The 25,362-nt window shown below is 46.0% G+C and overlaps 1 protein-coding gene across 1 annotated transcript in view; it reads left to right on the top strand.

Annotated features, from left to right (window-relative positions):
- Positions 1-2,394: 2,394 nt before the first annotated feature.
- The window catches only part of TMEM164 (transmembrane protein 164), an 84,995-nt gene continuing 62,027 nt past the window's right edge, over positions 2,395-25,362 (top strand). Inside the window, exon 1 of the mRNA XM_068249608.1 lies at positions 2,395-2,825. Within this exon, the coding sequence (XP_068105709.1) occupies positions 2,427-2,825 (399 nt within the window). The 5' untranslated portion in view covers positions 2,395-2,426. The remainder of the gene's footprint in view (positions 2,826-25,362) is intronic.

Raw genomic sequence — 25,362 nt, 5'->3', positions numbered from 1 at the left:
TATACTGAAGGCCACTATACTCTGCTACCTATACTGAAGGCCACTATACCTTGCAACCTATAGTGAAGGCCCCTATACCCTGCTGCCTATACTGAAGGCCACTATACCCGGCTGCCTATAATGAAGGCCACTATACCCTGCTGCCTATAGTGAAGGCCACTATACCTTGCAACCTATAGTGAAGGCCCCTATACCCTGCTGCCTATACTGAAGCCCCCTATACTCTGCTACCTATACTGAAGCCCCCTATACTCTGCTACCTATACTGAAGGCCCCTATACCCTGCTACCTATACTGAAGGCCCCTATACTCTGCTACCTATACTAAAGGCCCCTATACCCTGCTGCCTATACTGAAGGCCCCTATACCCTGCTGCCTATACTGAAGCCCCCTATACTCTGCTACCTATACTAAAGGCCCCTATACCCTGCTGCCTATACTGAAGGCCCCTATACCCTGCTGCCTATACTGAAGCCCCCTATACTCTGCTATCTATACTGAAGGCCCCTATACCCTGCTGCCTATACTGAAGGCCCCTATACCCTGCTGCCTATACTGAAGGCCACTATACTCTGCTACCTATACTGAAGGCCACTATACCTTGCAACCTATAGTGAAGGCCCCTATACCCTGCTGCCTATACTGAAGGCCACTATACCCGGCTGCCTATAATGAAGGCCACTATACCCTGCTGCCTATACTGAAGGCCACTATACCTTGCAACCTATAGTGAAGGCCCCTATACCCTGCTGCCTATAGTGAAGGCCACTATACCCGGCTGCCTATACTGAAGGCCACTATACCTTGCAACCTATAGTGAAGGCCCCTATACCTTGCTAGCTATACTGAAGGCACCTTTACCTCGCTACCTATAGTGCGGGCAACTATTCCATGGATTGCACAATTCTTATGTGCAGGATTCGTTAGATTCGGGATTCGAAAGGTTCGAGATATTCGAGAACCTTTTTAGATTCGGATCCGAATTCGGATTCGAAGAAATTGTGGATTTGTCCCATCCCTACTAGAAACCTTAGGGATTAAGAGATGATCTGCAAAGAGGAGTGGACCAACATTCCTCCTAAAATGTGTGCAAACTTGGTCATCAATTACAAGAAACGTTTGACCTCTGTGCTTGCAAACAAGGGTTTTTCCACTAAGTATTAAGTCTTTTATTGTTAGAGGGTTCAAAAACTTATTTCACTCAATGAAATGCAAATCAGTTGCTATCTTTTTTATTTTTTCGATTTTCCTTTTGATGTGCTATCTGCCACTGTTAAAATAAACTTACCATTGAAATGATACTGTTCTGAGACTTTTCATTTCTTTGTCATTGGACAAACTTACAAAATCAGTGAGGGGTCAAATAATTATTTCCTCCACTGTATGTATTCATCATGAACTTCTAACAAATCCAATTCAACAAATTCAACCTCACAGACATTATTGCCAATATTCTGCTAGCAACAAAGATCGGCATTTCACGACATTGGAATGTTGCTAGTGTTCCGACTGTCAAAGAAATAATTCAGATAGTGAATCTTAAAGAGAACCGGTACTAAAAAAATCTCTCTGGGGGATACTTACCTCGGGAGGGGGAAGCCTCAGGGTCCCAATGAGGTTTCCCCATCCTCTGTAGCTTCAGGGAATCCAGCGCTGGCTCCCCCGAAACCACCCCCGACAAGCTTGTCAAGGATGCGCAGGTGCGGGCTATATTTACCTCTCCGCGATCCTGCGCAGGCGCACTAGCGGCTCTTTGTTTGGGTAAGGTGGAAATAGCCAAACCCAATTGCATCCGCTCTACTGTGCAGGCGCAAAGGACTCGCGCCTGCGCAGTACAGCAGATACAATCGGGTTAGACTATTTCTAGCCGCTAGTGCGCCTGCGCAGGATCGCAAAAGGTAAATATTTACCTTGCCGCGGTTTGGGGGGCTGCAGCGCTGGATTGCCGAGGCTCCAGAGGACAGGGGAAGCGCCTTGTTAGGATCCAAAGGCTTCCCCCTCCCAAGGTAAGTATCCCCCTAGAGGGTTTTTTTCTTCATTACAGATTTTCTTATATATGAGCGAATGAGCGAATGTTTGCCAATTTGTATAGTAATGTTGACCAATTCTACAGGAAATGGGAAATTTGGGATAAGGATTATCTTGACCATGTTGCAGCTTCTTGTTGAATTGTATTTGGTAGAAGGTCATGATGAATACATATTTTGCGATCACACAAGTGAAGTGGAAAAGAGTCCCAGCCTGTGGAATTAGATTACTAGTGAACAGCTCATTTTTAAAATAATTGTATAGCACCATCTAGCGGCAGCTGGAAAATAGTATGCACATCTAAAGGGTTCCTGGGGTTGCAAGCTTTAATATTTGACACTGTTCCACCCCTCCTCTCTCCCTGTCTGCCTGCCTGAGGTACCAGGGCCGTGTAGTTGATGTTTCGACAGGAAGGCAGCGGGGCTGTGCTGGGTGTGCTGACTGAGGGCAGCATGTCCCGCTACTCAGACTGGCTGTATGGAGGGGTGGACCCCAATCTGGCCGGCAATGGGGGGCAGGAGTGTGCGACCTTCCTTCCGGTCAAACAGCGACTCCTCGAGAGCCTAGTGCTGCTCATTGTGTCTATGGTGGAAATTGGGGTTTCTCTGAGGAGAATTGTTCGAAACAAGCATGGAGAAGGGGAGCTACCTGTTGTCACCACCCGTCCAGACAGCCTGGGGAAGAATCTTCTGTTGGTGGCTCTGTGCCTGACGTTTGGGGTGGAGGTTGGCTTTAAATTTGCCACTAAGACTATCATTTACTTGTTGAACCCCTGTCATGTGGTCACTATGCTACAGGTAAATATAGAAACCCAAAATATGATTGTGCTATGCTCCTCCTTTGGTGACAGCATAGGAAGAGATTACCACTGTATAAGAATTCTTATATTTCAACCTCATCCTTGTTCTTCAATGCTGACATAAAGATAGATCTTCATAATCTAACACACCATGTTGGGAGATGGTGCATGGTGTGTGTGCATAATGGATGAATAAGTGGTCATTGTAGGGTAGTAAGCGGAAATGTTCTCCTATTGCAGTTAATGTATTCCCACCTGTATAGCTGCTTTTACTATTATTCTACTGTCACTACAGGTGGCCTCTTTCTGACAGCTCTGGGCTATTAGAGATGTTGGCATGTACTTCCATATATCACTAGGCAGGACCTCTGTGCTGCACTTGTGTGGCACATAGCTTATGGTTGTGGTGCAACAAGCATCTTAGAAGGATGCACAGCAGTAATAAACATGTTTTCAAATTCTACCTCTCTGATTATAAGAAATACAGTGAGTTGCAAAAGTATTCAGCCCCCTTGAAGTTTTCCACATTTTGTCACATTACTGCCACAAACATGCATCAATTTTATTGGAATTCCACATGAAAGACCAATACAAAGTGGTGTACATGTGAGAAGTGGATCGAAAATCATACATCATTCCAAACATTTTTTACAAATTAATAACTGCAAAGTGGGGTGTGCATAATTATTCGGCCCCCTGAGTCAATACTTTGTAGAACCACCTTTTGCTGCAATTACAGCTGCCAGTCTTTTAGGGTATGTCTTTACCAGCTTTGCACATCTAGAGACTGAAATCCTTGCCCATTCTTCTTTGCAAAACAGCTCCAGCTCAGTCAGATTAGATGGACAGCGATTGTGAACAGCGGTTTTCAGATCTTGCCACAGATTCTCGATTGGATTTAGATCTGGACTTTGACTGGGCCATGCTAACACATGGATATGTTTTGTTTTAATCCATTCCATTGTTGCCCTGGGTTTATGTTTAGGGTCATTGTCCTGCTGGAAGGTGAACCTCCGCCCCAATCTCAAGTCTTTTGCAGTCTCCAAGAGGTTTTCTTCCAAGTTTGCCCTGTATTTGGCTCCATCCATCTTCCCATCAACTCTGACCAGCTTCCCTGTCCCTGCTGAAGAAATGCACCCCCCGAGCATGATCCTGCCACCACCATATTTGACAGTGGGCATGGTGTGTTCAGAGTTATGTGCAGTGTTAGTTTTCTGCCACACATAGCGTTTTGCATTTTGGCATAAAAGTTCCATTTTGGTCTCATCTGACAAGAGCACCTTCTTCCATATTTTTGCTGTGTCCCCCACATGGCTTGTGGCAAACTGCAAACTGGACTTCTTATGCTTTCTGTTAACAATGCCTTTCTTCTTGCCACTCTTCCATAAAGGCCAACTTTGTACAGTGCATGACTAATAGTTTTCCTATGGACAGAGTCTCCCACCTGAGCTGTAGATCTCTGCAGCTCGTCCAGCGTCACCATGGGCCTCTTGACTGCATTTCTGGTCAGCGCTCTCCTTGTTTGGCCTGTGAGTTTAGGTGGATGGCCTTGTCTTGGTAGGTTTACAGTTGTGCCATACTCCTTCCATTTCTAAATGATTGCTTGAACAGTGCTCCTTGGGATGTTCAAGGCTTTGGAAATCTTTTTGTAGCCTAAGCCTGCTTTAAATTTCTCAATAACTTGATCCCTGACCTGTCTTGGACCTGTCTTGTGTGTTCTTTGGACTTCACGGTGTTGTTGCTCCCAATATTCTCTTTGACAACCTATGAGGCCCTCACAGAGCAGCTGTATTTGTACTGACATTAGATTACACACAGGTGCACTCTATTTAGTCATTAGCACTCATCAGGCAATGTCTATAGGCAACTGACTGCACTCAGATCAAAGGGGGCCGAATAATTATGCACACACCACTTTGCAGTTATTTATTTGTAAAAAATGTTTGGAATCATGTATGATTTTCGTTCCACTTCTCATGTGTACACCACTTTGTGTTGGTCTTTCATGTGGAATTCCAATAAAATTGATTCATGTTTGTGGCAGTAATATGACAAAATGTGGAAAACTTCAAGGGGGCTGAATACTTTTGCAACCCACTGTATATATTGTACAGAAGTTTGACTGCTGTTGCTCAGAATGTTGCGAGTGTACAGTGCTCCGCAATGCTCCCCGATCCCTTGGCCAGCCCTGCGGACCGACTTGGGCCAAGTGATGCATTATTCTCTGTACTCGCACTGTCCGCTGCATGACATCATTTCCGCTCTGGCCTTTATTCCCCCCCCTGTTGTATAGCAACAAAACCAGTTGCTCACTTGCAGGCTAGTGATACATCTGTACAGCCTCAGCCCTGCAATTTTGCCCAGCAGATAGAGTACCGAACCCTGCCTGATGATATGTTTTGCACCTGTGTACATGACTGTAGAGGTGGAGAAAACTGCCTAAATGAAAAATAATTCAGGCACAAGTTTTGGAGTACAGCTCTCTGACCATCCCCCCCACACACCAAAAAAAAACAAAACACATATACAGCATACAGATTCTGCACGGAATGGAAAAAGGACCATTAAAATACGTTGCTATGCCAATCTGTGTGCAGAAAATGTGAGTTTGCATGTAGTGGAAATGGACCCTAAGCTTTACTATGCCTGTCAAGATGGTCTCACTTCCCTTCCTCCCACGGGCCCTGTGTCAACCCATTCCCAACACAAACCCACACCTTCTTCTAGATGCTCTTCTAGGTTCCAGGTCTTTTGGCTGCTGCCTAGCACTGTGTATTCTGCGTCCCTTTCAGCCACTATCATTCAGCTTTGTGCTGGGTGCTTCTCTCTTATTGAAAATTAGTAAAAAAAAAAAAATTGTTTGGCTGCCGTCATAGTCCATAATGAGAATTGCAACTATAATGCCACTCAGTGACTAATGTGGGCGCAGGCGATTGCCAAAACTCAAATTAGGAAAAAGAGGTAGTTTGGCTGCTGGTAATAGCCGGGCTCACATTAAGGCCTCTTTCACAGTGCGACGTTAGTCACACGTTAAAAAACTGTTTCAACACAGACTAACACAACAATACTAAGTCTGTGCGACATTTACAGTGCATACGTTGCGTTTGTGTGTAACGTGTAGTGTTATTAGAAAGTGCTGCATGCTGTGCGTTATACACGTTAATTAGAAGCATACTTTTTATTGCCTGTATGCTCTACTGTATGTGACGATAATGGGGCATTAAGTTGCGTTGCGACTTTTTGTGGGCGTTGCGTTGTAATATGCGTTGCGACTTTAACGTTGTATCAAACCGCAAAGACCTACTGTGAAAGAGGCCTAAATCCCCCCCCCCCCCCCCAGACAACTTGGAGGGGTAATGGTATATAACATGGCCCAAAGTTTCTGCAGGAATTTAAATGTATGCCTTTGGCGACCCTTCTGCTAAGTTTCCCAGTTTGATTATGATCAGTTTACTGCCTCTCTTTGCCTTCTGTCCCTTAACCAATTCTCCATCCATGTACACACCTATTCTCCTTGTCCCTGTATCCTCAGCTTCTGCACCAGGCTGTTGTGGGAAACTGTGTTAAAGAGACACTGAAGTCTGTTTTTTACCTTATTTTCTTATTCATCCTTCTTAAAGGAGTTATCCGGGCATTATAAAGAAAATAAAGGCTACTTACCGGGGGCTTCCTCCAGCCCCAAGCTCCCAGGACCTCCCTCGCCGCACCTCTGCGAGCAGCCGTTCGCCGGAGCTCCGTCCCGGTCCCCGGCAATGACGTCAGAGCGACCTCCAGGTCGCTCTGTACTGCGCCTGCGCGAGCGTCGCTGTCAATCACCGCCACGTGGGCCGGAGTGGACTGCGCAGGTGCAGTAGTTCTGCGGTGATTGACAGCGCCGCTCGCGCCGGCGAACGGCTGCGCGCAGAGGTGCGGCGAGGGAGGTCCTGGGAGCTTGGGGCTGGAGGAATCCCCCGGTAAGTAGCTTTTATTTTCTTTATAATGCCCGGATAACTCCTTTAAGCATTAAATTCTAAGCTGAATCGCTGCATTCCCGCGACAGAACTAGTTATTTATAGCCCTGAAATTGCCTAGCAAAGTTCCAGGGCTTGCATCGTTCTGCTTCCTGGTAGAGGCAGAGCTGTATGCTTTAGCTCTGCCTCTACTCCAGTCGATCTCCGCCTCTCCCCGCCCCTCTTAGTCTTCTTACACCGAGAACGGCGGGGAGAGGCAGAGCTACAGCGCAAAGTTCTGCCTCTACCAGGCAGCAAAATCTTTGACTTGCAAAGTCGTAGAACTTTGCTGGGCAATTTCAGGGCTATAAATAACTCATTTTACTGCGGGGATGCGGCGATTCAGCTTAAAGGGGAACTGAAGAGAGAGGTATATGGAGACTGTCATGTTTATTTCCTTTTAGACAATACCAGTTGCCTGGCAGCCCTGCTGATCCTCTGCCTCTAATACTATTAGCCATAGCCCCTGAACAAGCATGCAGCAGATCAGGTGTTTCAGTGGTTCAGACTTATAAGTCTGATCTGACAAGAATAGCTGCATGCTTGTTTCTGGTTTTAATCAGATACTACTGCAGAGAAATAGACCAGCAGGGCTGCCAGGCAACTGGTATTGATTAAAAGGAAATAAACATGACAGCCTCCATATACCTCTCTCTTCAGTTCCCCTTTAAATGTAATGCTGAAGGAGGCTGTATAAGAAAATAAGGTAAAAACGAGACTTCAGTGTCACTTTAAAGAAAACCTGTATGGGGAAATAGGTGCCCCTGGGGTTACTTGCCTCAAGAGGTGGAAGCCTCTGGGTCCTAAAGAGACTTCCCCCGTTTTCCACCACCATTGCGATCCAGCGTAGAGACAGGCAAACTCTCTACAAATAAAACAATGCTGTAAAGTGGCTCGGATAAGCGCACTAGCAAGGTCACCGTTTGGGCTCCGGCAGAAATAGCTGAGCCCTATTGGTCACTTGCACCTGTGCAGTAGAGCAGACCCAATCAGCCTCGTCTATTTCCGCTGGAGCTCAAGTGGTAAGCTACTAGTGTGCCTGTGTGAGGCACGTCACAGCATTGGTTGGCTTTTGGAGCCCGAAGACGCTTAAGCGAGGTGCTGGAGCAGGTTTACTTTAAATACCTTTGCAGAGTCCTAGTACAATACATCTTTTGCTTTCCCAAGGTTGGAATTTGCATTCACGGCTTCATAAAAGCTCAGCATGTTGGCGAGACAAGACCTGTCTTTAGTAAACCTATGTATTTTAACTGAAATAAGATTATTCTGTTCTAATACTTTTGTATAGCATCCCCTTGGATACTTTCAAACAATGTACACCCCACTGATGGTCTATAGTTTTCCTAGTTTTGCTTTCTTTCCTTTCTTATATATGGGGAAAACATGGGCCCATATGCAATTCAATTGTTTACCTGAATTTTCTTCTAGGTGATCATTTTAAACTTGTCAATAAAATGCCTTTTAAGCCACCAGAAAGCAAGAAAATACTCAAAATAATTTTGTAAATAATATTTCACCTACTTTCTGGTACTCTTTTAGTTGAAAAGTGCTGGAAAATTATTTCCTAAAAGGTGAAAAGTGAATTGCATATGGGCCGTGGTGCCTTAGCTAATCTTTTCTCATCTGTTTCGTCGCTGTCTTTACAGGATAGGCAAGGCAACACCCCAGTGTGAAACTAGCCTAGGCTACGTTCACAGTGGTCTGTAAGTGTGCAGTGTTCTCCCCAGAATTTTTTTCCAGCCGGGTGGCATGAAATAGTAGCCGGGTGGCATGAACAATTGGCCGGGTGGGGCAAGATGGAAATGCAGGGCAACTCTGCTTACAGCATAGGATGCGGTGAGGAGGTGAGCCGATAACAGCCGGGTGGTCACCAAATCTAGCCGGGTGGAGCACCCAGCTAAAAGAGCCTGGGGAGAACACTGGTGTGTCTTTATGGGGGCATCTTAAAGAGACTCCGTAACAAAAATTGCATCCTGTTTTTTATCATCCTACAAGTTCCAAAAGCTATTCTAATGTGTTCTGGCTTACTGCCGCACTTTCTACTATCACAGTCTCTGTAATAAATCAATGTATCTTTCCCCTGTCAGACTTGTCAGCCTGTGTCTGGAAGGCTGCCAAGTTCTTCAGTGTTGTGGTTCTGCTATGAACTCCCCATTCCAGGCCCCTCTATGCACACTGCCTGTGTGTTATTTAGATTAGAGCAGCTTCTCTCTTATCTTTTACAAGCTGGATAAATCGTCCTCTGAGCTGGCTGGGCTTTCACATACTGAGGAATTACAGACAAGGGCAAAGCTGTTTGCAGGAAGAAACGAGCAGCCTGAAACTTCAGTGCATGAGAACTGCAGGGGAAAAGAAACACACAAATGATCTCTTGAAATACAAAAGGAAGGGTGTATACAGCCTGCTTGTGTATGGATGTATTTTCTATGTGTGGACATACTGTACATCAACCTACTTCCTGTTTTGGTGGCCATTTTGTTTGTTTATAAACAAACTTTTTAAAACAGTTTTTAACCACTTTTAATGCGGCGAGGAGCTGCAAAATTGTGACAGAGGGTAATAGAGATGTCCCCTAACGCACTGGTATGTTTACTTTTGTGCGATTTTAACAATACAGATTCTCTTTAATGCAGAAAGTCGCACTGCAATAGTAAGTTTATTCAGCATTCAAAATGCATGCGGTGTGTTGAGTTCCAACGCACTTCAGTATCCTAACTTACTGCATAACATGTTCATTCACAAAAGAAGTGAAGCATACTTTTCTAAAGCTCGCATAATGTGCAGTGCGACTTTTGTGTTCTGTTTTAGGGAACACAATGCAGTTTTCTCTGTGAATGTGGCCTAAAAGGACACCTGAAGTGAGAGGGATAGGGAGGCTGCCATATTTATTTCCATTTAAGCAATGCTAGTTGCCTGGCTGTCTTTCTAGCATCAGTAGTATCTGAATCACTTACCTGAAACCAGCATGCAGCAAATCCAGTTAGACTTCAATCAGAAACATCTGATTTGCATCCTTGTTAAGGGTCTATGGCTAAAAGCATTATGCTACGTACACACATGCGACAACGATCGTTCGTTGAGGACGACGAACGAACTTTTAATTGACGAAAGAACGACCGAAGCAAAGTTAGTTCTATAAAGTGTGTAACGATCACATCGTTAGAACGAACGTTACACCACGTAAAAGCACTTAATGCGCCTGCGCATAAAATTGTAAAGTTCCTTGGAGAAAAAGTGAAGTACGCATGTCCAGCCTGGTACGAACGATCGTTTCCAACGATGTACCACTTTTGCTAACGATCGTCGGTGGTAAAAATCCGCCAAGACAGAACTTTGTTTTGTAGCGATTTGCCTCGTTCGTCGTTTGCCTTAATAGTCGTTGGTTCGTTTTTTGTAACGATCGTCGTTGGTAAAGATCGGGGAACGATCGTTACAAACGACTATAGTCGCATGTGTGTACGCACCTTTAGAATCAGAGGCCGTTGCAGACTTAACCGGCGGTATGGAGTGTTGCAGTGCGATCATCGCACCCCAACGCGAAAAATATCCTTCAGAGATTACCGCAGTAATCTCCCTTCTGGCTGCAAGCCAAGCAGGAAGTGAGGCTTTCTAGCGCTCACTTCCTGTTGCCAAAATTAGAATTGCGCAGAAGTGTATTGAAAACAAATATGCTTGTGCACAGCAAAGGGAATGCCGAAAATGTTTTAAAAAGCTGCATCGCCATAGACTTGCATGACTTCTGGTCATCGCACACCTCCGCGCATGCCGGCCTTTAATGCGCTGTTGTCCGCGCGTCAAATTGGAGACTTCCAGCGCACCGCACCAGGTATGAAATGCCCCATGGACTTAAATTGGCTTAGCGTTACCTTTCGCCAAAATGGGGTAAGGCAACACGCCAGTGTGAAAGAGTCCAGAGGATCAGCAGGACAGCCAGGCAATTTGCATTGTTTAAAAGGAAATAAATATGGCAGCCTCCATATCCCTCTCACTTTAGATGTGCTTTAAAGTGGATCCGAGATAAACTTTTACTCATTGCATGATTGTGTTCCTTACATATAGTTTATAGGGCATTCCTCAAGCCAAATACTTATTTTTTTTGTTTTGTTTTAATACTCTAATTCCCTATAAAGTAAACAAGCCTCGCCCACAACTCAAAGTGCCTAGGCACTCCATGTAGCAAGGGCTTATGGGAGCTCAGTCTGGGCAGGAGGAGGAGGTTACTAGCCAGAGATTTCAGAGGCAGAGGGGAGGAGGGAGCAGGAGAGGGGAGTGAGCTAACGGCTGGAGATGCAGTTGCAGCTTGCCTGTGTGTAATGTGACAAACAAAACATGGCCGCTGTCATTGTATCACAGGAATAAGTAAACATGAAACTGTTGATGCTGTTTGCAGCTAGATTTGCTGTGTAAACTATCTAAACTTTAGATAAGATATATAGACCAGTTACTTGTCATAGTTCGTTTTTCATCTCGCATCCTCCTTAAGCCCTGGACTTGTACATTTACACCAGGCAACTTATTATTTTTTGTAATAATTGTATTAAATTACAAAAGGCAACACCTCAGGATAACCCTTTATGGAACACCATAACCTTTCTGAGGTCATTTGGAAGTTCTCCACTTATTACCTATAAATTTCAGTGTATTGAGTTGCTAGCTATTTCTTTGTCTATGTACTGATTACAACATTGCTGTGATTCCCACTGATACCGCCATTAACCAAGTGTGGATGATTAGGACATGCCTCCCATAGATAAACATAATGCCTAGCACAGTAAATCAAAGTACTAGGTCTGATCCATGGCTGACTTTTCTCTCCAACGTGTATCATATAGCATTTAGCGGAATACCTACTTATCTTTACACCAAACATGGCCTTTTCTGTTAGAGTTGGGCCTCTTTCAAACAAGCATGCAGTTCATTTGACACCAACCCCTTCGGGACAAAACTTGCAAAACTTAGAGGCATATCGGAGTGTACAGCTGCACTCCGATATGGCTCTATGGGGGGGCTCCTCTCCAACGCTTGTGTTGAGCATTATGACAGTATTCTCCACTTTCAACCTCCTGTGTCAAAGGCCTTAGGGTTGGGACCCACTATGGGCGCTTTGTGGAATCGCCAATTTGGTATATTTCAGGAGTGCTGCGATTTCCCGGAGCAATCGTCATTTGGCTACTGTAGTCACTGATGCAATCGCTCTGGGATCACTCACAAAATGCTGCAAGCAGTGATCCGCAGTGCTGCTAGTGGGATCACCCCAACAGGGATGCACTGACATACTGCTTTGCTGATTGCTGGCAATTGGCAAGCACTTACTGTCCCAGCCCTTACTGTGCATTGCAGTGAATCAGTTTACATCAAGTGTAGGAAGCGTTTACCACAGATTTCTAACTTTCTCTTTTCCTCCCACCATGCATAAGATAAAGAGCATATATGAGATTAAAGGGACCTGGAGCTCAGCCTCAAAGTGGAATTTGGAATTACCAAAATATAGGTGAAAAATTACTGTCAAAATGAGTATTTTCTTGCTTGCTGGTGGTTTAAAGTGCACCTGAACTCTTGCACAGGACAGAAGGAAAGCAGAGCGCAATGCACCCTGGATGTATTTAGAGAGTTTAGCCTGTCTAATTCCTCCTCATCTTTGACTAATCACAACTGTAATTTTGATCTTTCACCTGTGTCAGCTGGCTGCCTCAGCTAATTTGTAAACTCAAGATGTTAACCCTATGTCTGCTTCCATGAAAGCAGGAAGTAGACATGCTGAAGATTTATTGCAGCATTTGTATCAACTGTAACAAAGAAATGTTTTTTTTTTTTTAAAGATTATCCTGTTGCTTGTCTTTTAGAGCAGAGAGGACATTCTGAGTTCAGGTCCGCTTTAAAAGGCATTGATGAGGTGTGAAAATATCACCTAGGAGAAAACTTAGGAGAAAAATTGAATTGAATAAGGGTCCGTGAACAAGGACTGCTTGTTTTACTGAGACTATACATGTCTACTGGGAGAGCTGCAGTTATTTACCTGCACAGTCTCCTGACTGGTCATATTGTTGTCATTTTTCTCATTAATAATTATTATATGTAAAAGAAGCGTGGTAATTGTGGAAAAGCATGCAAGTTATTTTTTTTTTGTTCAATGACTTGTAAATATGTTGAGCACACGATGAGGATAGTAATGTAAATAAGAAGAGTGCATGGTAAAAGTATGGTTTGTTCCAGGGCTAATACTCTGGAGAACAGTAAGCAAACCTCTGCTGTTGAGTGTGACAGGAGGAAGTCCCTGGTGTCAGGAGGGTGTTTCTCGCATGTCACCAATGCTTCCCCACTATTTATTAACCTTTTCCAGTACAGATAGAACCTAAATGACAGGTCCATGTTTTTAAGTTATGGTGTGTGCCACTTTACTTGAATGATAACTTTCTAACCACTTTAAGATGCCAATCATTTATTCACTTGACTTCAGCAGAGGCTTTAAAGAGGAGCTGTTAGGTATAAGGTCTCAGAGAAAAAAACACATATATCAGTAGCTAAATACTGGCTGTACTTACATTACATATGCATTTCACTGTCCACGTTTGGATTTCACAGAATTTTTATATGGTATTTGCAAAGAATGATGCTCCTGACAGCTCATGGCAGGTTCCATGTTTGTCTGTCTCCTATGAAGCCAAATGTGTCATGTCCTGCCTGCTTCCTGATGATTCCACTCAGAAAAAATACAACACTACTGTGCAGTGAATATTAATTAGCCATGTGGCTAGGAACAATAGCGGACTCATGCAGTATACTCTGCCCGGAGATTTTTCAGGGCTGGCTGTTGTAACATGAGACTGTAACTTCTCACTAGCAGCCGAGGGGAGGACTCAAGCAGCCCCAGAATGCTTTGCAGTATGGTATGCGGCCTGTCGTCCTTTTAAGAGCTTGGGTCTAACATCCTTGCTGTTCAGCACACATCAAAAGTAAGAGAGATTTTTAACTTCAGTATTGCCTTTTTGGCTTCCTTCTAAACTGTTTAACACAGGAGAATAGAGGTTTAAATTAGCTTTTGCAGCCTGACAGTTACTCTTTAAAGCACACCTGTAGCTGTACAAAAAGTTAGATACTTACCACTGTAGAGGAGCATCCAGAGACTTCACTGATCCTCCACAACCCCACCGCTAATGGCCAGGACCCTCAGTCGTGCCAACTGCTTAAAGTAAAGCAGAGACCACATAATACAAAGAATTGATACTTACCTAGGGCATCTTCCACTACTGTGCTTGCGCTGTTCATTCTTTTGAGAACTGCACATGTTTAGAACACTCCTGACAACAGGAACATGATTGAGAAGGGGACTGCACACGCGCAGTTAGCAAGACTGGAGAGCCAGTCGCAGATCTTGCGGAGCTGCCAGTGGGAGAACGGAGGGGACCCAGAGGATGCAGAGGGAGTGCTTTTAAGGCTGCACAGGATTCGATTTCAGAACCTGGAACAGCAGCAGCACAGAAAATACAGTATACTGTATTTACTTTCCTGTGGCACAAGGTAAGTACTAAAGTAGGGCTGTCCAAATGGCAGTGCGGCCCACGGGCTGCACTCTGCCCTTAAACCTAAGACTGTAGCCAGTCTGTTTGCTGTGTAAGGCCTATTTTCCTCGGGCTGTTGATCTGTGTGCTCAGCAAGCAGTTACCAGGCTGCAGTGAGCAGTTGTCGGGCAGCAGCAAGCAGTTGTGAGAGTTTGAGAGGCATTTCACTGCCTATCAACTGTCCATGGAAAAGAGGCCTCCACTTCCTCTCAATGCTTCTGCCATGCCCACACCTATCTGACATACATTGGTGTTACCCAGTGCTAAAAAAAAATGCTGAGTATTGTCTGAGTGGCGTTATGCTCAGATGTGACTCTGTGTGTGGGTGGGAGGAGGTGCGCCTCTCTATTGCCTATCCTAAGTGCTAGCAAACACCTTGCCAAAAGAATAACTCCATGATATTCAGTTAAAGGTTCAGTTAAAACAATTAAATAATAAACTCTGCCTCCCTGCAAGCTTTGCATCCAACAGTGTCCCTCTGCTTGATTTAAGTACAAGTGACTGGCTGTCATATATAGGGATGGCTGCAGGAGCAGTTATAGTATATGACTCTAATTGAAACCGTTTTCAAATGCCCCTTGTTACCTGAAAGTGAAAGCTAGAGCAGCAGTGTTATCTTCCACTTCTCACCCTATTTAAAAGTAACCTGCTACTTCAGTAGATATATAAAAATTAAGCATACAAGCTGGTTTTACACTGGAGCATTGCCTATTAGTGCAATACGTGGTACCAGTGTTACTTGTGCGTTGCTATGGTAATGCGCAGTACACTCTGTGTATGCTGTCCTAATAGAGTAGGATAATGCATGGTACCCTTTGCCGCCAGTAAGGCTACTTACACACCAGGACGTTGCGTTTAGGGGACGTTATAGGGCACATAACGTGCCCCTAACGCAATGCCTGGTGCTCTCTGTGGACGTCAGAGTGAGCCGCGTTGTGCAGCTCACCCTGGCTGCCGTGATGCGTACTCTTGGACGCATGCGGCATCACGTGGTCCCGCTCGGCCAATCGCCACACAGAGCGGCCCTCCAGGAAGTAAACGCTGCACGTCACACCGTGCAGTGAATATTAATTAGCAATGGGCCTGGCCGCTCTCCACTCCTCCCCAACACTACTGAGCATGTGCGCACAGTCTAACGCGGCTTAGCCGCGCATAACGCACAGCATGCAGCACTCTCAACGGATGTGCTGCGTTACAATGTAACGCAACGTAAGCACTGTGAACAGCCCATTGATTTTTCATTACTGTGCGGTGGGGCTGCGTTACAGGCTGCACTAACGTGCGCCTGTAACGTCTTAATGTGAAAACAGCCTAACAGTAAAATTGCTGTGCTCTTCCTGTGCACAGCATTTTTTACGTCTGCTTTGTGCATCAGGCCCATTTAGAGTTAGTTTGATGCACTGTGTAAAGCACAGCGGAGATTGTCAGTGTTACATAAATGTATTATATAAAGATTGTGCAATAAAACCTGACTGCTTCGACAGGTAATTGCTTTGTGTTCCAAAACTCCTTTATCTCGCTTCCATTCAGCTTTTTTCTCGGTCGCTGGTGTAGCCCCAGTGCTGTGCTAAGATATTGCATACCTTCCCTTGGAAAATGATAGGTGGTTCTAAGGAACAGGACTTGGGAATGAGGAGTGAATTGACTGACATCTAACCCTGTTGTATAATTAATACAAAAACAGCTCCTGTTTGTATGATTCTATGCTGTGGAGGGGGGGGGGGGGGGGGGGTGATACTCCTTTATGCTCCCATCACATTGGGCTCAGGTTCCATATAAACCCTAACTTCACAAAGATGTATTCTGTAACTCTACATAGTTCAGTAAGTGGCTAGATTTTCTTTTGGCTTCCTATTGCAGGCAGGGGTTAAATATTTCTAACAAGGTCAGACAGGAAGTCATAGGAGAAACTCCTGTCAGATATTTGTTGCTTTCCTTCATTTCCTGTCCATGGGCCCCCCAGAGCTCATATTCAAGCCATGGAGGTCCTGAGTTTAGGAAGTGTGGAAAATCTTGTATGCGACGAGCTTAATTTTTCTTCTGCTCTCTTGTGCAGGAGTTGTTTGGTGGGTGTATATTTCTGCTTTATCATAAGTGTAGATTTAGGAAATTGGTGACCGACAGGAATCTTCCAATATTTGGCCACTATTCTTCTGGCTGCATATTTATTTCAGCAGCTTTTGGATTGCTGTACTTATATGGAGTTTTAGGCTGGTTTCACACTGCGGATTGGCAGTAGCGGGCACCGCCAAAAACATGCCTTCAGGGATTACCAAGCAGGAAGTGACACTCACTTCCTGTTGGCGAATCGATGACGTGCGCGGAAGCGTATTGCTAAACTATGCTTCTGCACGACACGTAAAACTGTGGCGGTTTGTTTAAAAACATGTGCGTCACCATAGGCTTACATGACTTCTGGTCCGCCGCAGGTCACTGCAATAGCTGCACGGTAATGTAGGTATGCGCTCACATTAGATAGGGTACTTCCAGCGCAGTGCAGGCAATGTGAACCCCCCTCATAGACTTTGATTGCCCCAGCAGTAGGCTGCAGTAAAATGCCGCACCGCGCCAGTGTGAAGGGGTCCTCAAAATGTTAAATTGCTGAGGGATGCCTGGTGTACAGTTTGGCTTGGCTAATAATTGACCCTCTTTAGTAGGCAAATACTCCTGTCCGTTTTCCCTTAATGTCCTTCTCTTTTGGCCTGACTTGCAAATAAATGCAAATACAGTTAGGTCCTTAAATATTTGAACAGTAACAACTGTTTTCTAATTTTGGTTCTGTACCACAATAAATTTTAAATGAAAAAAACTCAGATGCAGTGTAAGTGCAGATTTTTAGCTTTAATTCAGTGGGGTGCTGTGTTGACTTTTTTTAGATGCTGTTTAGCAAAGTCAAGTCTAGCTGTTATATTCTTGAGGCTTATGAGTGGCTTGCACCTTGCAGTGCACCCTCTGTATTTACTTTCATGCAGTCTTCTCTTTATGCTAGACTTGGATATTGATACCCACCCCCTGGAGAGTGTTGTTCACTTGGTTGGCTGTTGTGAAGTATTTTATCTTCACCATGGAAATGCTATTGCGATTATCTACCACTGTTGTCTTCTGTGGACCTCACTTGCTTTCTCAGGATGTACCAAACTGTAGATTTTGCCACTCGCAATATTGTAACCTTTTTATGGATGGGTTTCTTCTGTTTTTGCAGCTTAAGGATGGCTTCTTTCACTTGCAATCATGCAAAACCGATCTAGACTCAACCAGTCGACAAGCCAGGAGATTCTCCACAATTTTCACATTTATTTGCAGCGGTTATATAGCACATACAAAAAGCACGACGTTTCGGGCGTGGTGCCCTTTATCAAGTGCACTTGATAAAGGGCACCACGCCCGAAACGTCGTGCTTTTTGTATGTGCTATATAACCGCTGCAAATAAATGTGAAAATTGTGGAGAATCTCCTGGCTTGTCGACTGGTTGAGTCTAGATCGGTTTTGCATGATTGGACTTTTACAATTGAGGTTTGATGGACCCTCTTTCCGATCAGTGACTCCCAGCAGAAGAGGTGTTTATCCGAGGCCTGCAGGTTATGTACTTCAGTGGTGTAGAATCTACCTTCTTTCACTTGCATGCTAGGCTGGATTTGTGGTAGGGCCACATAGGCCACTGCCTACGGGGCCAGGGGAGAAAGGGTGACGGGCAATCAGAATTAATAGGTGCCGGCTGCAGTACACAAATCCGCAGCCGCCCTGCTTTTTTTGCACACATTGGAAGCAGCTACAGACTTAGTATGGGGACGATTGAAGCTCATGAGCAGCAGTAGCAGAGGCATTCACCTTTCCACCAGGCTCCCGCGCCGATGCTTCATTCTCCCAGTTCTGTCAGTTCAGCTGCATTGCGCCTCTTTCCAGCCAGCAATTGCTGTCATGTGACTTGCTGGTATTGTGACGGTTAGTTACGTGAGAGATGCTGGCTGAAGAGAGGGGAGCACCGCAGCTGAGCTTACGGAGCAGGGAGGATGAATTTTGGGTGCAGGAGTCTGGCAGAAAGTTGAGACTGCTGCTAAGACAGCAAGCAGACAATGCAGGGACACGAGGAGGAAGCCTGGGGACCCAATATATGGAGGCACATGCACGGACTTTCTGCAACATGGAGTCAAGATGGGCTTCCTGCAGCAGCTACTGTGCAGAGCAGGTAATCCTGCTATGGAGTTACTGACTGTGACTGTATTTACTTCCAGGCTATTGCCAGCTGTAAAATACTTGAAAGCTTTTCTGTGAATTGCATTTATCTTTGGGAACAGTGTTGTTGTTTGCTATGGAAGCTTGAGCAAACAAAAGAACTGTGAAGACTGCAGCCTCAGTGGCCGATTACTTTCAGCACAGAGTGACAGTTATCACCTATTCTTTAGGACAATTGTTGTCTGTTAAAGGGACTCCGAGCTCAGCAAAAAAAGTAAAGTTGTACTCACCAGGGTCTTTCTCCAGCCCAGTGCTGGTCGGGAGGTCCCACGCCGGCGTCCTGGCTCCTCTCCTTCACCCCGCTCCGGTATGGCTGACAGGCCGCAGCCCGGGCGACACTCGGTGGAGTGTCGGGCTGCAGCTTCCGCGTATGACGCGGATTACGTCACACGCCGGCCGCCTCGCGTCATCACGGCGGCCGGCGTGAAAGTACTGCGCATGCGCGCTTTAATCGCGCATGCGCAGTACTTTCACGCCGGCCGCCGTGATGACGCGAGGCGGCCGGCGTGTGACGTAATCCGCGTCATACGCGGAAGCTGCAGCCCGACACTCCACCGAGTGTCGCCCGGGCTGTGGCCTGTCAGCCATACCGGAGCGGGGTGAAGGAGAGGAGCCAGGACGCCGGCGTGGGACCTCCCGACCAGCACTGGGCTGGAGAAAGACCCTGGTGAGTACAACTTTACTTTTTTCGCTGAGCTCGGAGTCCCTTTAAAGGGAACCTTAACTGCTGCGGAAAAATAAATTCACTTACCTGGGGGCTTTCCCAAGCCTCCTGCAGCCGTCCTGTGCCCGCGCCGGTCCTTCGGTGCCCTCCGGTCTCCCTCCGCCGCTAAGTTTCGATTTCGGACGACTGCCAGTCGTCCTGGGGCCTCTTCCGCATTCCTGGTCGTAAACTGCAGTAAAGCGCGTCCGCATGACGCGTTTGACGTCATGCGATGACGCGTTTGGCGTCATGCGGACGCGCTTTACTGCAGTTTACGACAAGGAATGCGGAAGAGGCCCCAGGACGACTGGCAGTCGTCCGAAATCGAAACTCAGCGGCGGAGGGAGACCGGAGGGCACCGAAGGACCGGTGCGGGCACAGGACGGCTGCAGGAGGCTTGGGAAAGCCCCCAGGTAAGTGAATTTATTTTTCCGCAGCAGTTAAGGTTCCCTTTAAGCCCAATCTACATGCTACGATTTTTTGTGCGATTCTATCTCCATTCTATTTACGATCCGATTAAATCCAACATGTCCGATCGGGATTCGATTCAATTGGATTTGCCATTGCAAAACAGTGGCAAATTGAATTGAATCGAATCACGATCGGACATGTCGGATTTAATCGGATGTGTGCACATGTCTTTTGAGCAACTTTGTTGTTTTTAAATGCAGACATGTCAGTTTGTCATTTACCTTGCACGCATGGTATTTACAGTGCTCCCCATAATTATTCATACCCCTGGCAAATTTTGAGTTAAAGTTACTTTTATTCAACCAGCAAGTAATTTTTTGATGGGAAATGATATAGATGTCTCCCAAAAGATAAGACGATGTACAAGAGGCATTGTTGTGGGAAAAAAAAAATTCTCAGCTTTTATTTACATTTAAAGAGAATCTGTACTCTAAAATTCTTACAATAAAAAGCATACCATTCTATTAATTATGTTCTCCTGGGCCCCTCTGTGCTGTTTCTGCCACTCCCTGCTGCAATCCTGGCTTGTAATTGCCAGGTTTAGGCAGTGTTTACAAACAAGACATGGCTGCTAAAAGCTTGTGATAGGCTCAGATAAGCAGAGTCTGTGACTCATACAGAGCTTGCAGGGGGCCTGGAGAGGGTGTGTATAGCTTCTATCCAATCACAAGCAGCCCTGCACATTCCAGCCTGAGTGCCTGAACCGACAGAGCCTACAGAGGAAAGAAGATTAGATTAAATAACCGAGATAATACAGCCACTGTGAAACTAGGAAAGGCTGCAGTAAGCCAGAGCACATTAGAACAGGCCTATGCCTGTTCTAATGTGCTCTGGCTTACTTATAGGATAGAAGAAATAAGGATGGAAATTTTGTTACAGAGTCTCTTTAACCTCCCTAGCGTTCTGGACGAGCTCAGCTCGTCCAGCAAAAACTTGCTGAAAGTGTTTTGGACGAGCTGAGCTCGTCAATCCCGCCAGGGAGATTTCCTGTTTCTCTGCACCGCCCGCTGCAATTTTCCCTCATCAGAGGGATTCCCCAGGATGGCTGGATGCCTGACTGCACGCTGTGGATGGCGATCTGTGCTACCCCCAGCATACAGAACAAGCATCCAGCCACCCTGGGGAATCCCTATGCAGCTGGCGGGGCAGAGAATGTGCTGCGTGCAAGGATTCCCCCTATGTGTGCGGACGGGTGTCCACTCTGTGCAGGGGGATTCCCTATGCGGGCTGGTAGTGGCCGGCGGGGATCCCCTCTGTGCAGCAGGGGGGGGGGGGGGGGGGGGGTGTCCCGTTCTATGCTGGCTGGTAGTGGCCGGCGGGGACCCCCCTTCTGGGCGGGAGGGTGTCCTGGTCCTTTGCAGGCTGTGGGTGGCCGGCGGGGACCCCCCTTCTGGGCGGAGGGGGGGGGGGGTGTCCCCGTCCTTTGCGGGCTGTGGGTGGCCTTTCCCTCCCCCCTCCCATCCCCCATGCAAGCCCCCCCTTCCCCCTGAACCCCTTCCCTCGGTGTGAGTCCTGTTCTACTCACCAGGCTGTCTCCAGCGGCGCCAGCAGAATCCCTTCTTTCTCTAACGCCGAAGTCCCGGCCTGTGACGTTACTGCTACTGCTACGAGGCTCAGTGACGTCACCAAGCCTCGTAGCGGTAATTACACAGAGCATGAGACTTCGGGGATGGAGGAAGAAGGGATTCTGCGCCGCCGCCGCCGCTGGAGACAGCCTGGGTGAGTAGAACAGGACTCACACCGAGGGAAGGGGTTCAGGGGGAAGGGGGGGCTTGCACGGGGGATGGGAAGAGGGAGGGAAAGGCCACCCACAGCCCGCAAAGGACGGGGACACCCCCCCCCCCCTCCAAAGGATGGGGACACCCCACAGCCCGCAAAGGACAGGGCCCCCCTCCCTGCCCAGAAGGGGGGTCCCCACCGGCCACTACCAGCCAGCATAGAATGGGGACACCCCACAGCCCGCAAAGGACAGGGCCCCCCTCCCTGCCCAGAAGGGGGGTCCCCACCGGCCACTACCAGCCAGCATAGAATGGGGACACCCCACAGCCCGCAAAGGACAGGGCCCCCCTCCCTGCCCAGAAGGGGGGTCCCCACCGGCCACTACCAGCCAGCATAGAATGGGGACACCCCACAGCCTGCAAAGGACAGGGCCACCCCCCTCCCCCCCCAGAAGGGGGATCCCAACCAAATAAAAAAAAATGATTGCAAAAAAAAAAAAAAAAAGTTTAAAATGATTGCAAATTAATTGAACCACTTCTTGCACGGAAATCCTGGGGAAATAGAACGCCAGGGAGGTTAAGCAAAACTTGTCCAGTCCAAAATTATTTATACCCTTCACAAACTGTCACAGTCTGTGGGAAAATCCAAAGCTCTATACTATTCCAAATAGTCCAAGCTGTTCTAAAAAAGGAGAAGCCTTCAACCAAAAGAACACCATCCCCACTGGCAAACAAAGTGGTGGGAACCTAATGCTTTGGGAGTGTTTTTCAGCCAATGGACCAGGGAATATAATCACAGTAAACAGCACCATGAAACAAAAGCAATACAGGCCAGAGTCCTGACTTGAATCCAATTGAGAATTTGTGGAGGGAGCTAAAGTTCAGGGTGATAGCAAGAAGACCCTCCAACCTGAAAGATTTGGAGCTCATTCTTCTAGATGAATGAGCAAAAATACCTGTGGAGACATGCAAAAAGCTGGTCTGCATTTTTAGGAAGCGTTTGATTGCTGTAATAGGCTGTTTTATTGATTATTAACAAGGGTATGAATACTTTTGGACTGGACACTTTTTGTTCAAATGTAAATAAAATATGAGAATTATTTTTTTTCCACAATAATTCCTGTTGTACATTTTGTTATCTTTTGGGAGACCCCTGTATCATTTCCCCTCAAAAAATTACTTGCTGGGTGAATAAAAGTAACTTTAAGTCAAAATTAGCCAGGGGTATGAATAAATATGGGCAGCACTGTAAGTGAGTTGGTTGTTTAGTTGGTTGGCGTGTGTATGTACTTGTCATGTTGTGTGTTTGTGCATTTCATGTGCCTTTGCAGTTCCACTGCATGCAGTTTTTCTAAATAAAAGCAGTGCGTTTGCACAGGAATAGGTACAATGTGATCCAAACTGTGAGCAGTGTGGATGTGGGGCCGGAAGGGAATGAGCCTTCGCTCCAACATTCTAGTAATGCCAAGTTACCGTAGTTTATTTCTGTCACATGGCTGCAGTCTAATGGCCCATACTCACGGGCGGCAAAAGTGGCCTGTCGCCAGCACACGTGAGCGTGTGGGCGACAGGCCGGCGACAGCTCCTCGCCAGGTCCCTCCGCGTACACACGCGGAAGAGGGACCAGCGGCGTGACGGAAGCTGTCGCCGACGTTCCTCCCCCCCCCCCCACGCCGGAAGCTCTGCATACCTCAATGGAGGTTGCTGTCGCTAGTCCGCGTACTCACGCGGACTAGCAACAGTTGCGGCGGCGACTGTCGCCAGGTGATTGAACATTTAAATCGCCTGGAGACATCAGCGAAGGGCGACAGTTCGGGGTGCGCGCCCGTTCAACAGCCCATACTCACGGGCGACCTGTCGCCGCAACACGCGCCCCCCCCCCCCCCCCCGCGTGTTGCGGCGACAATTGTAGCCCGTGAGTATGGGCCATTATGAACTCATGGCTGCAGTGCCCCATATTGTTGTGACATTGATAATGCACCCATTGCATGTTTGTGCAGCTCTGTATGGCATACATGTTCACTATTTAACAATAACATGTGTGCAGTGCTTTGTATTGTCCAGGCCAGAAGAGCAAAGTTAGCTTCTGTTTATATGGTCTTCATCTGTTGACCTTTGGGAAACATTTTAGGTATGCACTTCTCTTGTAATGTGCAGGTCCTGACTAACTGAAATATCAGGCATATGTGCCAATCTGGGTGTGGTGTACTGTGTTGTTCTGCAGTAGGTGCCAGACTGTAGTAGTGTGCTTTACAGACCTAAAGGAAAATTTCAGTTTCAATATAAAGTTGCCCTGACCTCCCAAGAAGAGAATATGTTAAAGATCAGAATTGTTGGCATTCATTTCTATATTGTATACTACATGTACAAGATTAAAGGGAACCTTAACTGTAAAAAAAAAAAAAAAAAAAAAGGGTTTTACTTACCTGGGGTATCTACCAGCCCCCTGCAGCCATCCTGTGCCCTCGTAGTCACTCATGGCTCCTCTGGTCCCCCGCTGCCAGCTAGTTTCGTACGTTTTTACGCATCCCTGCTGGTGCAGGAAGCTATTGCAGACATCAACAAGTACATTTTTACGTGTTACGGTTGTAATGCGTAAAATTTTATGCATTACAACTGTAACACGTAAAAATGTATTTGTTGATGTCTGCTTTTCTTCTATGTTGCTGTCACTTACAGTCAGTAGTAGAAATCTGACCGAACTGTCAGGTTTTAGACTAGTCTATCTCCTCATGGGGGATTCTCAGCATGGCTTTTATTCTTTATAAAGACACTGCCAAAGGCGATTTTTGATTCCGATTAAAAAACAGCATGAAGTGCTTTTTTTTTAATTGGATCGTATAGAAAATCAGAATCGCATGTAGTGTACAAGAGGTCTAAAAAGGATTTATACATAGATGCTGGCCAGCCTCCCTGCTTGCTACACACTTCTTTGGCAGTTGAATGGTGCAACTGCCATTTAGTAAGTACTATTGAAAATAAAGAAAACCCTGAGAATCCCACATGAGGAGATGGGCTAGCCCAAAACCTGTCGGTTCTGTCAGATTTCTACTACCTATTGTAAGTGACAGCAACATAGGAGAAAAGTAATTTATGGCTCATGTTACCCTGGAAGAAACATACCTCTTATTTGTATGTGTTTACATGTATTTTTTAAATTTGTCGATATTCGCGATAGTGGTACTTTAAAGGGAATCTGAAGTGAAAATAAACTTATGATATAATGATTTGTATGTGTAGTACAGCTAAAAAATAAAACATTTGCACAGATATGAGTCTCATATTGTTTCCTGAACAGGAAGAATTAAGAAACTTAAGTTGTTATCTATGCAAAAGAGCTTCTGTGAGCTCTGTGACTTTTTAGAAAGTCGTGGACATCACTGTCTTTTGAAGCACTTATCTCAACTGTCTCTCATTGTTTCTTCTTTGTTTATGGTTTTTCTGCAGAGAGCCGTTCATCGGGATTATCTTGCGTCTAAACCTCCCAGCGGCTGATTCATATGTATGCTGACCAGCTGTAGCAACCCCAGCACTTTTGCTATGTTGCTATGTTCAGTCTAGGTGGTGTTTTTTTTTTTTTGTTTTTTTTTTTTTTCGCTTCATAGAAAGAGCTGTGGAAATATGTAAGCACTATATAATGATAAACTAGCTAACAGAAAATGACTAGAGCTTGAATCTCTCCTTGAAAAGTGTTTCAAATCTCCACTCCACAAGGTTCTACACTGGCTGCATCTGCATTCTCATTACAATACGGCTTTGGATACGATTGTGACTTGCCTAATACTGCAAGTTACTGATTAACAAACAGTCTTGGGCATGTATTGTTTTTGTTAGCTGCCGTGTCTAAACACTTTTGACAGT

The sequence above is a fragment of the Hyperolius riggenbachi genome, chromosome 8 (assembly GCF_040937935.1).
Source record: "Hyperolius riggenbachi isolate aHypRig1 chromosome 8, aHypRig1.pri, whole genome shotgun sequence".
NCBI lineage: Eukaryota > Metazoa > Chordata > Amphibia > Anura > Hyperoliidae > Hyperolius > Hyperolius riggenbachi.
The sequence above is the reverse complement of the archived record's forward strand: the minus strand, read 5'-3'. Positions and strand labels throughout refer to the sequence as shown.